Source organism: Mesoplodon mirus (genome assembly GCF_964341445.2).
Source record: "Mesoplodon mirus genome assembly, chromosome: 4".
Taxonomy (NCBI): Eukaryota; Metazoa; Chordata; class Mammalia; order Artiodactyla; family Ziphiidae; genus Mesoplodon; species Mesoplodon mirus.
In genome coordinates this window covers 33597065-33611764 of record NC_138979.1, presented here as the reverse complement: position 1 = coordinate 33611764, position 14700 = coordinate 33597065, and the positions used below count along the sequence as shown (strand labels likewise).

Here is a 14700-nt window from a genome sequence, read left to right as displayed (position 1 = left end):
GTCTAAGGGATCACCCTTGTGTGACATCATCACTGACAGAGCTCAGTTCTGTGGGCCCAGCTTACGCTCAAACATGGCCATGATGAAAAACATGGTAGCCATTTAGGGATGTGGAAGTTCCATGAGAAACATGAGTTGACATGGCTTTTACCATCAAGGACACTTCGGGAAGAGAAATGCTCACACACAGATGAATTGCTGTGATGAAATGTTGTTTTCTTTGCCCCGTTAGTGCCAGGTCACGTTTCTTTGTTTTTGGCATTTTTATTTGACTCTTAAGTGAAATGTGTGGGAAGAATTAGGAGTTGGGCTGTAGGACAAGAGGCAGGCTGCATTCCAGTCATTTTAATCTGGTGTTCTGCTGAGGGGTGGCATACCTAGTTCATGACTTATAAAGGTCTTGGGCTTGGAGATGGGAACCCATTAAGTGCTTTCTGCAAAAGCTGAGCCAACAAGCTGTGAGCCCAGTGGGGAGGCCCCACTGTTGATGGGCTCCATCTGGGACCTGCTGGGTGAAGTCATGCTAATCACAGCCTTCCAAGCTATGCAGCCCTTCTCCAGCTCTCCTTGGCCATCTGTGTTGGCGCAGGATGTGTGCTCTCCTCCTAAACCCTTAGCACACTCTGGAATGTCATATTCTGTTTGCTTGTCTCTCTCCCCTAGGGATGGGGCCTCTAGGGGTGGGGATGGGTCTGCGCTGTGTAGCCCCAGCACCATGCCTGGCAAGTGGCAGGTGCCACGCAAGTGTCTACAGAGAGAACAAGCTTGAGAGGGTTTGCGGGAGAAGTAAAAGTTCACAACCGTTAGGCTTCAAAGTGGTCACAGGGGAGATGACCTTATTTTCCTCTCAGTGGAAGATGCGGAGCCATTGGAACCCTGGGGAGGCTGGGAGGTGGCCGTGGAAGTGTAGGGAGTACAGTGAGAACGTAGCTGATGCTCCTGCATCTTTATTCCCCCCTGCAATCCTGAGAAGCCTCGTGCTTCCACACCACTGCTTTTCATCCCTGTTGCCCCTCCCTACTCACTGGGTCGCTTCATCAACAGCATGAATTGGAATCAAATCTTTCATTCTTTTTTTTTTTTTTTTTTTTGCGGTACGCGGGCCTCTCACTGTTGTGGCCTCTCCCGTTGTGGAGCACAGGCTCCGGATGCGCAGCCTCAGCGGCCATGGCCCACGGGCCCAGCCGCTCTGCGGCATGTGGGATCTTCCCGGACTGGGCCACGATCCCGTGTCCCCTGCATCGGTAGGCGGACTCTCAACCACTGCGCCACCAGGGAAGCCCAAATCTTTCATTCTTCATACTTTCCTATACTCTCTACTTTCAAAATAATGAGCGTATATTATTAGTAACATCAGGAAAATAATAACTATTGCTCTGTCTATGACAAGAGTATATTTTCGTTTAGTTGTCTATTTGGGGCATTAAAGAGAGGCTACAGGTGAAGTACCAGCCCAGGTCCTGGCAAGTATTTGGGCTTTATTCACTATTTCTTCTCTCCTGTTCCTGCCTGGCAATTCTTTCACTGTCCAGTCTGTCACAGGTGTGTCCAGCTACGGCTCTTTCTAACCACTGCCTAAGTGCATGCTTCTCTCTCCCACCTCTTGGCATCTAAATTCCTAAGTATGCAGCTAGTCATTAACTTTCTTATTTTTTTTTTCGTTTTAAATTGGAGTATAGTTGCTTTACAATGTTGTGTTAGTTTCTGCTGTGCAGCGAAGTGAATCAGTTATACGTATACATATATTGCCTCCTTTTAGATTTCCTTCCCATTTAGGTCGCCACAGATCATTGAGTAGTATTTTCTTACTCTAACAGGCGATTTGCTTTTTATTATTTTTCAAGATTTTATAAGTAATATATATTCTTTGTAAAACATATAACATTAAAAATTACAAGGATAAAAGGTAAATTCACCGAGATTCTATCTATTTTGAGATAGGTTACTATCGTTTCATAATCTTTCATGCATATAAACGCACACAGAATTTTATATAAATGCAATGGGACCAGAACATTTTTCCAGTTATATGTATTTATTTTCATTTTTGCTTACTCTCTCCACTTCTACAATCCCTCTGACCATTCTCTCCCCTTCAAATACAGTCTAATGTGGATATTTTTATACACTTTACATGTACAACACACACACATATATATGCACAATCATGTACTCATAAACGAACCTACAAAATGTTTGTTTTTATCAAATGGGTTAAAATTATTTATGCTTTGCTGATTATTGCTTTCATTTGCTAATATATTGAGGTAATGCTATATAATATTTAATGATACAGATGTTCTCCAGTTTGTTCATCTGTTAAGGCTTTGCCTTAGTTTCGCTTTTTCCCACTGGAAAATATTGCTGCAGTAAACGTTCTTATATATCTACCTATACATTTCAAAGCTTTTATTTCATTAGGAAGGGTGTTTAGAAGTGAGGTAGCTGAATCAAAATATGTTTGTTTTAAATTTACAGATATTGCCACTTACCCTCAAAATAAGTTGTGAAAACTTACATTTCTACCAAAATTACTTGAGAAAATTCTTTCCCATGTATTCTTACCTGTGGCAGATATAATCACTATTTTGTGCTTTTGCCAATCCATCGGTGAGAAACGCCATCTCATTGTTACTTTAATTTGCATTTCTCTGACTACATAGTGAGATCTCTTTCTTTTTTTTTTTTTTTTTTTGGCTGCAACCTGTCACACGTAGGATCTTAGTTCCCCAGCCAGGTATCGAACCTGTGCCCCCTTCAGTGGAAGCCCAGTCTTAACCACTGGACCACCAGGGAAGTCCTACATAGTGAGATTAAGTAGCTGTTTTTTTCATTTACTGATTTATGTTTAATTATTAAATATTTCTACTATACAGCAAAGTTGAGAAAAAGTATACCATATTCTTATGTGCTCATCACCAAGATGAAACAGGCGTTTAACATTTTACCATAACTGCTTCAGATACTTTTCTTTTTCCCTTTCTTTTCTTTTCTTTTTTTTTTTTTTTTTTTTTTTTGCTGTACGCGGGCCTCTCACTGTTGTGGCCTCTCCCGTTGTGGAGCACAGGCTCCGGATGCGCAGCCTCAGCGGCCATGGCCCACGGGCCCAGCCGCTCTGCGGCATGTGGGATCTTCCCGGACTGGGCCACGATCCCGTGTCCCCTGCATCGGTAGGCGGACTCTCAACCACTGCGCCACCAGGGAAGCCCAAATCTTTCATTCTTCATACTTTCCTATACTCTCTACTTTCAAAATAATGAGCGTATATTATTAGTAACATCAGGAAAATAATAACTATTGCTCTGTCTATGACAAGAGTATATTTTCGTTTAGTTGTCTATTTGGGGCATTAAAGAGAGGCTACAGGTGAAGTACCAGCCCAGGTCCTGGCAAGTATTTGGGCTTTATTCACTATTTCTTCTCTCCTGTTCCTGCCTGGCAATTCTTTCACTGTCCAGTCTGTCACAGGTGTGTCCAGCTACGGCTCTTTCTAACCACTGCCTAAGTGCATGCTTCTCTCTCCCACCTCTTGGCATCTAAATTCCTAAGTATGCAGCTAGTCATTAACTTTCTTATTTTTTTTTTCGTTTTAAATTGGAGTATAGTTGCTTTACAATGTTGTGTTAGTTTCTGCTGTGCAGCGAAGTGAATCAGTTATACGTATACATATATTGCCTCCTTTTAGATTTCCTTCCCATTTAGGTCGCCACAGATCATTGAGTAGTATTTTCTTACTCTAACAGGCGATTTGCTTTTTATTATTTTTCAAGATTTTATAAGTAATATATATTCTTTGTAAAACATATAACATTAAAAATTACAAGGATAAAAGGTAAATTCACCGAGATTCTATCTATTTTGAGATAGGTTACTATCGTTTCATAATCTTTCATGCATATAAACGCACACAGAATTTTATATAAATGCAATGGGACCAGAACATTTTTCCAGTTATATGTATTTATTTTCATTTTTGCTTACTCTCTCCACTTCTACAATCCCTCTGACCATTCTCTCCCCTTCAAATACAGTCTAATGTGGATATTTTTATACACTTTACATGTACAACACACACACATATATATGCACAATCATGTACTCATAAACGAACCTACAAAATGTTTGTTTTTATCAAATGGGTTAAAATTATTTATGCTTTGCTGATTATTGCTTTCATTTGCTAATATATTGAGGTAATGCTATATAATATTTAATGATACAGATGTTCTCCAGTTTGTTCATCTGTTAAGGCTTTGCCTTAGTTTCGCTTTTTCCCACTGGAAAATATTGCTGCAGTAAACGTTCTTATATATCTACCTATACATTTCAAAGCTTTTATTTCATTAGGAAGGGTGTTTAGAAGTGAGGTAGCTGAATCAAAATATGTTTGTTTTAAATTTACAGATATTGCCACTTACCCTCAAAATAAGTTGTGAAAACTTACATTTCTACCAAAATTACTTGAGAAAATTCTTTCCCATGTATTCTTACCTGTGGCAGATATAATCACTATTTTGTGCTTTTGCCAATCCATCGGTGAGAAACGCCATCTCATTGTTACTTTAATTTGCATTTCTCTGACTACATAGTGAGATCTCTTTCTTTTTTTTTTTTTTTTTTTGGCTGCAACCTGTCACACGTAGGATCTTAGTTCCCCAGCCAGGTATCGAACCTGTGCCCCCTTCAGTGGAAGCCCAGTCTTAACCACTGGACCACCAGGGAAGTCCTACATAGTGAGATTAAGTAGCTGTTTTTTTCATTTACTGATTTATGTTTAATTATTAAATATTTCTACTATACAGCAAAGTTGAGAAAAAGTATACCATATTCTTATGTGCTCATCACCAAGATGAAACAGGCGTTTAACATTTTACCATAACTGCTTCAGATACTTTTCTTTTTCCCTTTCTTTTCTTTTCTTTTTTTTTTTTTTTTTTTTTTTTGCTGTACGCGGGCCTCTCACTGTTGTGGCCTCTCCCGTTGCGGAGCACAGGCTCCGGACGCACAGGCTCAGCGGCCATGGCTCACAGGCCCAGCCGCTCTGCAGCATGTGGGATCCTCCCAGACTGGGGCACGAACCCGTGTCCCCTGCGTCGGCAGGCAGACTCTCAACCACTGTGCCACCAGGGAAGCCTTTCCCTTTATTTTCAATCAACGCCTCTCTCTTTTCTCTGTCTTAATCTGCTTTAAGGAATTCAACCACACAGCCACTCCTTCTCCTCTTTCCCTCTCTATCTGATCTCTGGCGGCCTCGGCCTGCAGCAGCTTGAAGCAAGGTTTCGGTTCCTGGCCAGAGATTGAGGTTGGGTCGTGGCAGGGAGAGTGCTGAATCCTAGCCACTAGACCAGTGGCCAGTGACAAGGCCCTGGCCCATACGGCTTTGCAGAAATGAATTCCCACAAAGGCGAAAGTAGTGAAACAAAGTGTTTATTAGGAGGAAAAAGAGTAAGTGTGGATAGGCACACGGCAGGACTCGGAGAGAGAGTCATGCCCTCGTGGTAGTTTGAAGCACTTATAGGGGGCATTTCTTCCAGGTTTCCTTTGGCCAATCATCTTGCTTTGCCTGGTTCTGCGTCCATATTTGGTTTATCTCAGGGTCCACCCCTGGGTGTGCGCGCATCTTTTAGCCAAGATGGATTCCATCAAAGAGGCCTGTGGGTAGGTTGGCATCACTCCCTTTTTGACCTCCAAGGAGGCTTTCTGTGCTTGTATAGTCGGGAAGGTCTCCTTGACTTTGAGAATGAGAAATATGTGGTCTCTGTCTTTTATCTGGGCAGGGCTCAGCCTCTCCTATTATCCTCCTGTTCATCTTAGAGGACAAACTCCAGCTGCTCAGTCTGGGGCTCATCTATGTCCTTCCTCAGCTGTGCCTATCCGTCCATGAGATTCTTCTTTTAAAAAACTTTTACTGCATATCTATTTATGCACAAAAAATATGTAATTGCCTTCAGTTATACAAATATGCAGCCTTTTAAATTCAGTAGTATGTTTTCAGGATGTGTGCACACTGCACACAAATTTTGTGACTAAATCAGTTTATTTATTTCTCTGCTAAAAGGATGATTAGACCGGTTCCCACTTTTTCACTATTACAAGCAGTGCAGTGAATTTCCTTTTACCAGCCCTCTCGTGCACACGTGGGAGGTTTCCTAGGACAGACACTTGTGTTCACTCAGTCATAGGGCTCGTACATTTTTGATGTGTCGGGATATTGTGTAACACTCGCCAGAGCATCTGTTTCCCACCAGCAAGGGAAGAGTCCCTGTTTCCCCATATCTTCATAACAATTGCCTAGTAAATCTGGGTGACAGATGTTATCTTGCTTTAATTTTGCATTTCCCTTAATTACTAGTGAGGTTCAGTCTTTTCTCATGTATCTAATGCCATTTGAGTTTCTGTGAATTGGCAATTCAAACTCTTTGGCTATTCATCTACTGAGTTGTATTGATATTTTTCTTATTGATTAAAAAAATATATTTATTTATTTATGTGGCTGCACCAAATAAATCTTAGTTGCGGCATGCAGGATCTTTTAGTTGTGGTGCGTGGGCTCTTAGTTGCAGCATGCGGGATCTTAGTTCTCTAACCAGGGATTGAACCCACGCCCCCTGCATTGGGAGCGCAGAGTCTTAACCACTGGACCACCAGGGAAGTTCCTCTTGTTGATTTTTATGAATCCTTGTATTCTGAATACTCTCTCTCAACAAAGTGAATACCACTTTGTTGGGTATATAAATTGCAAATATTTCTACCAGTTTATTGGTTGTCTTTTCCATTTCTTTAAGCGGATTATTTTTTAGTGAGCTTAAACATAACAGTTTTTTTCCTGGTTTGTGGTCTCTGTGCCTGGTTTAAAAACTCCTTCCTGACTTGATTTCATAAATATTTTTTCCTAGATTCTTTTCTAAATATTTTACATATATTGCTTTTTAACACTCAGATGTTTTCATCTGTGTGGAATTTATCTTTTGTGTATTGTGTAAGATAAGCGTGTAATTACTTCTTTTCCTACATGCTTTTCCCCAGCACCATTTATTGGAAGTCTGTCTGGTCGCCATGATTTGTAATGCTGACTCTTGCAAATAACAGTCTCCTGCTCGCTTCAGTGGCACGTGTACCAAATATTCTCTTTTCTGAATGTGTGTACTTCTAGGTTCTTTGCGGTGTTCTATGGATCTAGTTTTCTATCTCTATGCCAATCCACACTTTTAATTATGACGTTTCCAGGAGCCCCGTAGTTTGAATGTTCCATCTTTCTCCCTCTCTTCTTCTTCCTTGTTCTTTCTCTTCTTTTTTCTAAAATATCATATTAAAATGTATTGGCTATTCTTTTTTTTTTCTTCTTCCATAGGAAATTGGGGATCACTTTGTCAAATTCCACAGAAAACTCTCCTGATTTTTACATCAGGAGATGTAAAAATTTTACATTTTTACATTTTACAGCAATGATTTTTACATCCACTTAATTTAGACATAATTTACGCAAAACATAAAGAACACGCCTTAAGTGAACAATGTCATGAGTTTTGTCATTTAAATACACGTTTGTGACCTTTGAATTTTTAAAGTCCAATTTGTCATTTTATCCTTTTACAGGTCATGCGTTTGGTCTAGTATCCAAGAAATCTATGCCTAACTCAAACACAAAATTTTCTCCTGTGTACATTTATTTTATTTTATTTTAAAAAATACTTTCTTCTTAAATAACCACAATCACTTGCTGATGGGGTGTATGCACCACTTCTCAAAACTTGGAATCGGATGGACGTCACCTTCATTTCCTGTTCTGCACTGACTTTCCCTGTAGTACTTGCTTTTGTTTTGTTTGGCTGCGCTGTGTTGCTTGCTAGATCTTGGTTCCCTGACCCGGGATTGAACCTATGCCTATGGCAGTGAAAGCACCGAGTCCTAACCACTGGATGGCCAGGGAATTCCCACCTCCTGTGTGCAATTAAATATGTGTAGTTTCTTTTATGTCAGTAGTAGCTCAATAAAGCTGTAAAAAATAACAACGCTAAATGTTTGATGGAAAAGAGTTTCCAAGTGATTTTAGTCTGCCATTTTGCTAGAATCCAAATGGTCCTCTTTCAACAGAGAAGTTTAGATTCTGTAAGCATTTACTAGAAGTTTGAGCATATTAAAATACTAATTTAATTATGGGGGAATTTTAAAAAGAAATAACTACTGTAGAGGTTTGAAGAGGACAGTATACACAGGGTTTTGTAATGAGACCTAAGATCAAATCTTGGTTCTGTCATTTCCTTCCTGTGTGTTCTTAGATAAGTCACTTAACTTCTCTGAGTCCCAGTTTCTTAATCTATAAACCAGGAATAATATCCACAGAGCAGAGGTTTATAATGATAATAAAAATTGCATTTGCAAAGAGCCTTCTAGAGGGCCTTGCCTAACATACAAAGCCAAGAATTATTAGTTTCTTTTTTTAATTTTGCATAGCTAGAACCCCTGACAGAGTCACTCTTTAGCATATGTGCATTCTACACCCTTTCCTGGCTACAACACAACACAGCCCTTAGGAAGCGTAATACGAGATAATCTCCCAAACTCCAAGAGTAGGTTCTACGAATTGTTCAATTACAAAGTTGGCCTGGGCTATTCGGCGTTCAGAGCAAAGCCATTTTTATTGTAATGAAATTTTAAAAGGCAGTTACATTAGTTACACATATACACAACTGACTTAATAACTGTTAGTCATAGAGAACATTCAAGAAATACAAGTGATGATTTATCCACAGCACAGTTCACATTCATAAGAAGAAAGGTTAAAAGAGAAACGATGAAGTGCTTAAAATGTCCACTGAAGCTCATCTGTGAACTCTCTCGCTTTTGAAGGAAAATGAGATTGTTACTGGAAGCAAGCTGCCCTGGTCCTGCGAGACCCCCCTTTTCCCACCTCCACAGTCATTGGCCCATAGGCTCTGGCCCCAAGACCCAGGCACACGTACATGTGAAAATGTGCCTGCATCGTGGTGTGATGCCGCTTCAAGTTGCCCCAGACGCCAGGCAGCTGAGGAAAAGGAGGACAGCCAGTTCCCTTCATATACAAGATGAGGATCTGGCACGGGGGGAAGGGTTGGAACGGACAAGTTGGGTCGTCCTGGCAAGTCAGGACACAGCGACCTCATGACCAAACCCATACTTTCTAGTAGAACAAGGAGCGTTTCCATCCTGACTTGTTACTGGCTAGAGCTGTTAGGTGGCCGGCTTGGTCTTGCTAAGATGACAGGTCATAACTGTTAGGGGGCAGGTGGGCCCAGGGGGGAGAGGTTCACTGCTCATCTGCTGGCCCAGGTAGTGATGTGGGCGGAAGGGAACACACTCCTGTCCCCGGGGCCCGACTCGTCTCTCGGCCAAGCCCGGCTGCAGCACTGATAGTGTCCAGGGTGGGTCGCCTGGGGACGCGGTCTCTCTACCGGCACAGGAGAGCCACGCTCCCCGATGTCAGGTCCATCAGCTATCAGAATCCTACTTGTTGCAACAGGTATTCAGGAAACAACAGAAGGGTTGAGCTTGATAAACCGGGAAGCAGAGAAGAATGTGGCTGTTTGTGGTACTCTATTGCTTCCTGAAACCAAAACTAAAGACAAAGCTAGTGGGGACCAACACAGAGGCAGGGTGTTCTAGAACCTCCGGAGCCACTGTCGCAGTTCCCTAACCAAGTCCAGGCCAAGCCTCAGCGTGCCTGCGTCTGTGTCCTCACCAATAGTTCAGGCAGCCACCGTCTGGCCCTTTTGGGTGGAAAGCCTTCTGCTTGCTCAGCCTAAGGAAAGCCAGCCGAAGGCCTAGTAGCTGTGAGATGAGATGTGTGTGTGAGGAAGAGAGTCCCAGAGCCAAAGTCCTAGGTGTTGCTCGCCTTCCCAACCCAGCTTTGCCTCCGTCTCCAGTAGGAGAGGGATCAGGGCCAAAGGCCACGCCGATGCAGGGCTGTGGGCATCCTGGCCTCCTGGCTGGGCGGGACTGGCGAGGGAGGTTCTTCTGCAAACTGGGGTAATTAGACCCTCTAGGGCTTTAATTCTCACTCCAGTTTGTCTTAAAATTCCTTGGGGAGAGAATCCCTCAGATGTGGGATCCTCTTGGTCTTCTCTGTTCCTTAGTGGCCACATGGTGGCTTCTAAGAATCATAACCAAAGAGTGGAATGGGGAATAGAGAAAATAGAGAACTCGAGCTGTGGGTCAGACTGCAGTCAGACTCCCCTCGTGGGCTCTGGGGACAAAGCTGGAAGGGGGATGTTGGGCCTATTTAGTCACGATGCTCCCCCTTTATGTCTGGCTTTCAGTCGCCCATGAATCCTCGCCTTCTAGGACCAAGAACTGAGTGGTCCTCACCCTAGATGCTGTGTAAGTGGGTGAAGTAGATGAAAGGACCCTGGGGGCAAGGCTGTCCTCCTCTGTCCTTTTGCATCCCCTCGGCACCCAGCACAGCCCAGGTGGGCTGGGCCTAGTTGGCGTGCCGACCACTGTGTGCCCCTCAGAAAATCCCCAAGTGCCCTCTGAAACCAGAAGGAAAGACAAACATACCCCCATGCCCCGTCAAACTTCCAAACCCAGAGACTAAACGCCACAAGAAGTCCATTTTCATTTCACTGAGAAACAATTCTTTGATCCAAAAGCTATTCTTGTGCCTTTCTGGGAAATAATTAAGCCCACCGCCTGGGTCAAGCTCAGGGCTGCTGGTAGGGGTGGGCAGAGGTGGCCCCAGGGGCAGGGCACGCCCAGGAGCCCTTTCTGGCTCTGGTACTGACAGGGTGTGTGGAGTTTCAGCCACTTGCCATTTTCCCAGAAGCCAAAAGGCTCCTAAGGGTAAAAGGATCTCATGTGCGTCTAAACCCCACGTCCAATCACCACTATATACAAAAGGATTAAGAGCCACTCTAGAAACTGTAAAGTCAGTGTTAATTTAGAGCCTAGGAACTGGGATCACACAAAGCTACCGGACAAAGGTATTCTCCTGAACAATGGAGGACTATTATAGCTGGAGCTCTCCAGGCAAGACTGGGCACACACCCCCTCTGGATGCCAGCCAGGGCTGGGGTTTTAATGCAGAACTTTCAGAGGCTGAGAGCAAACACTCTCCCCTGGCTCCTTCCTGCAGGCCAGGCTCACTCCCCCCTCAGGCAGCCTAGAAGCAACTCCATTCTGCCTGGCCCATCAGAATTAAGGAAGGAGGGATACAAGGGTTGTTTCCCAGCCAGGTATGATGATGCAGGACAGGAGGGTGACCATAAGGAAAGGAAGAGAACACAAGAGTTTCTTTCCTTAGCGTCAAGGGCATGCGAGGGGCAGAGGTAAGTAAAACTGGAGGGATGGATTCTTCAACTGATCTCCTCAAATCTGAGGGAAACACAGCAAGCCAGGGACCGGGGGCTCAGAGGTCAGCCAGGTAGAAGCTTCTAGAAGTCAGCTCTTACTCTGTCTTGAGACCACCTGAGGAATTCAAGGCCCTGGCGAGTATGCGGCAGAATCAGAAATGAACCAAAACCAGAGCCGGAGTCCGGCAATCCCCCCCACCCCCTGCCTCTGCCCCCCGAGATGCCACTGTTCCCAGCCGGCTGAAGAGAGGAGGCTCGGGCTGCCTGGCGGGGAACATCTCAGAGCTCCCACTCCACGCACAGGGTTCACCCCTCAGTCATCTCCAGACCTTGGTCCCAGGAAAGCACCCCTGTGGCACAGAAGGACCGGGAGGCCTGGGCACCCTGCCCTCCCCCTCACACCCCCATGGGGGCCAGAGTCTCTGTGAGCTCAAGGGGTGACCCTGCAGCCATCGGGCGGGGACAAAGCCCGGCTCTCACCAACAGGGCAAGGATGAGAAACCCTGGCGGAACCAGGAGAGGCTGCTCTTCAGACACAGAGAGGAAAGGGTGGGCACTCTTGTGGGCTCTGAATCTGCACGCGGGGGGCTTGGACCAAAGAACTGACCCATCAAAGTGGGCGGCTCCCGGCCAGGACTCCTGGTGATGCGGTCAAGTGCCCGTCTGCTCAGTTCAGCCTGTCCGCCTGGCGCCCAGGCCCTGGGCCCTGCTTCCCCCGGCCACAGGGGTCCTGTTCAGCTTGGACGGGGCTGCACATCCTGGATGTCACTCTCGCCACACACCCTGGATTCTAGACCCTCACTGTGGCCGCACACGACAGACACGGGGCACAACACATCCATCAGGACAAGGATTCACATCACACTGCACCAAGTACACACGTCTCACGGCACGACGGACGCACAGACGTGGCTGAGACAGGGCCCAGAGGAGCCGGCGTCCCCCTCCCCGGTGTCCCCAGGCTCCTCCTCTCCAGCTCCGAGAACAAAGCCTGTGCATCCTGCTCACCTCTTTCCCCAACACCCCTTAAGCCCCACCCAGACACAGGAGTTAAAGGCCAGAAGAAACCAGATTACAGCTTCCTGGGCAGGCCTGAGGGTGCGGCTTGGGCTCTCTGAGCTGTAACTGAACTTTTTATAGATGAAAATTGTCTAATATGAGATTATTCACAACCAGATTTTAAGAACCCAATGGGCTCTCCTCCCAAGCACAGACAGGTAAAATACAATAAATACAACCAGCCCCCGACGTCTGTTGGGCTCCTGGTCGGTGGCCGAGCAGCTGCAGCTGTGGGTTAGAAGCTGAGCAACACCACGGCAGTGAGGGGAACACAGGGGGCGAGATGTCTTCTGCTGGGGGGTCCCGCGGCAGGGCAAGCAGGGCGTGGGGGGGCCCCGTTCACGTGGGCGTCGATGTCATGGCATGGGGGGCACTGCCCCGTGGAAGCCTCGCTCTGTGCGCAGCTACTCAGAAAACGGCGGGAACATGCCCAGGTCGGCAAAGTCTTCAATGTTATAGTTGCCAGTCCCCTGGGTTGGATCTCCTGGCATGGGCAGCATGTCCTGCAGGAGAGAAGAAAAAAAAGCGCAGGGGAGTCGGCTCATCCTCCTGGGCAGCGGCACGTCCCAGGAGCCCAGCCTGCCAGCCACCCTCACGGTCATCTCTCTAAGGGGGCGGCCCAGGAACACGCCACCGGCCACCTGAGGGATGCTCTGAGACGGTCCTCAAATGTCTGAGATCCTGGGAAGCTGTTCTCTCCTGGGAGCTGTCATTCCAGCACACAAACACAACTTCAGGACATGACCTTTCTCTATTTAAAACTGAGCCAGGACACAGGGTGGACAAGAGGCCCACTGGTGGGGAGAACCCAGCTTGGTGCCAAGCAAGGTACATACAACCGATGATCAAAATGCAACAACATTGCAACACGGGGAGGGGCAAAAGGAGGGCTACGTGCGTGAACAGCTGAGTGGCCTGTCTTCACTGTGTATATCTAGGGCAAGGCCAAATCCCTGCAAGGTTAGACTTCACTTTTAACAAGTCCTTCAAGTTCTCCGGGCCTCAGACTACCCATCCAGAAAATCCGAGGAGCCCTTATGGCAAATTTCCCAAAGTGTGTTGTGTCCAACTCTTGGCCCATGAGATACTCTGGGAGGAAAGAATTCTGTGGACAAATGAGTTTGGGAAACAAGGTATACTTTGCCTGCCTCCTAAAAATCCTCAGTCCTCGTTAGTATAATAAAGGCTCTGATAAGTCCTGTAGTCAAGAAACCGAATAACTCTATTTAATCATGTTTCGCAAACTTATTTGACCAAGAATTCTTTTTAGCATCATGACCATGAAGAACCAGGTTAGGGAATTCTGCCTTACATGGCAGTTGTGAGGCGTAAGAATGGGCCGGGGCTGAGCCTCATGGACGGAGGAAGGAGGGGCTCATCCTTACAGGTCAGGGTACCTCTCTGCATATGTAAAAGGACTCTGCCCCTTTGGGGACGTGGAGTGACATCTGGGTCCGGACCCCCTCAAGTCAGGGCTACTACCTTCCCTGGGAGGGGCCAGCACGCACAGTCTCTATGGGCAGTCGTGCTGTGGCAGGGAGGCAGAGACCGAGGGGGAGAGGAAGCAGAGAGGGCTGCCGGAACCTACGAGAAGGCGGTGCTCGCTGATTTACCTGGAACACTTCAGTCTGACCCGGCTGCCGGTGGGAGTGCTGCTCACCGCTCTGCTGTCCGTGGTGCTGGCTCTGCCACTGTGACCAGACTTCCGAGGGCCGCCCTTGGAACTGCCCGCTGCCTTGTCCACTCTCAGCTGAAAGATCCGACGCACAGGACACTTCCTTTAAAAGCCATCCCGTGGCTCTGGGAGACCTAAGAACCACTGCAGCCCAGAGGGTCCCACATTTCTGAAAGGCGCGTTCCATCCAGAGCTGGCTGACTGTGTTTGCTGTCCCCCTCTCTCTCACGCTGGCTGATACATAAGAAGTTGGCTGTGCCCCCAAGAGCTGGATGGGTGAAACAGGAAAGGGGGCTCCCTGGCGAATGGTGCAGGGACCGGCCGGACAGGGTGGCTCTCCCTGTGTGCACCTGCCAGCTGACCAGGGCCGGAAGCCTCAGAGCCCTCGGCCCTTTGTGATCACTGTTGGAGGCTTGCTTCCGTGGGGCCTGTCTGTGGCTGAGAGCAGCCCTCTCCTTGACATGCATTAGAAGGGAGAGGCGGTCCCTGCCACTCTGGATGCCCCTCGGCTCACAGGCTGCTCTTTAAAGGAACCTGGCCCTGACAGAGGAAGAGCCTCACCCTGACCTCCGGCAGCCTCGCTGCCTTTTGGGCAACTTGGCTGAAGCCACATGTGGCGCTCCACAAGGTCCTTCCACG

At 46.5% G+C, this 14700-nt stretch overlaps 1 protein-coding gene across 7 annotated transcripts in view; it reads right to left on the bottom strand.

The window, feature by feature from the left end:
• Positions 1-8620: 8620 nt before the first annotated feature.
• ARNT2 (aryl hydrocarbon receptor nuclear translocator 2) overlaps positions 8621-14700 on the bottom strand; it is a 192503-nt gene continuing 186423 nt past the window's right edge. For 6 of the 7 annotated variants that reach the window (XM_082619592.1, XM_082619588.1, XM_082619589.1 and 3 more), the window contains 2 exons: positions 14000-14136; positions 8621-12889 (listed from right to left, as the gene is read on the bottom strand). In XM_082619592.1, the coding sequence (XP_082475718.1) occupies positions 12791-12889; positions 14000-14136 (236 nt within the window). In that variant the 3' untranslated portion in view covers positions 8621-12790. Of the gene's footprint in view, positions 12890-13974; positions 14137-14700 lie in introns of all 7 variants that reach the window. The other variant, XM_082619590.1, reaches the window with a different exon arrangement.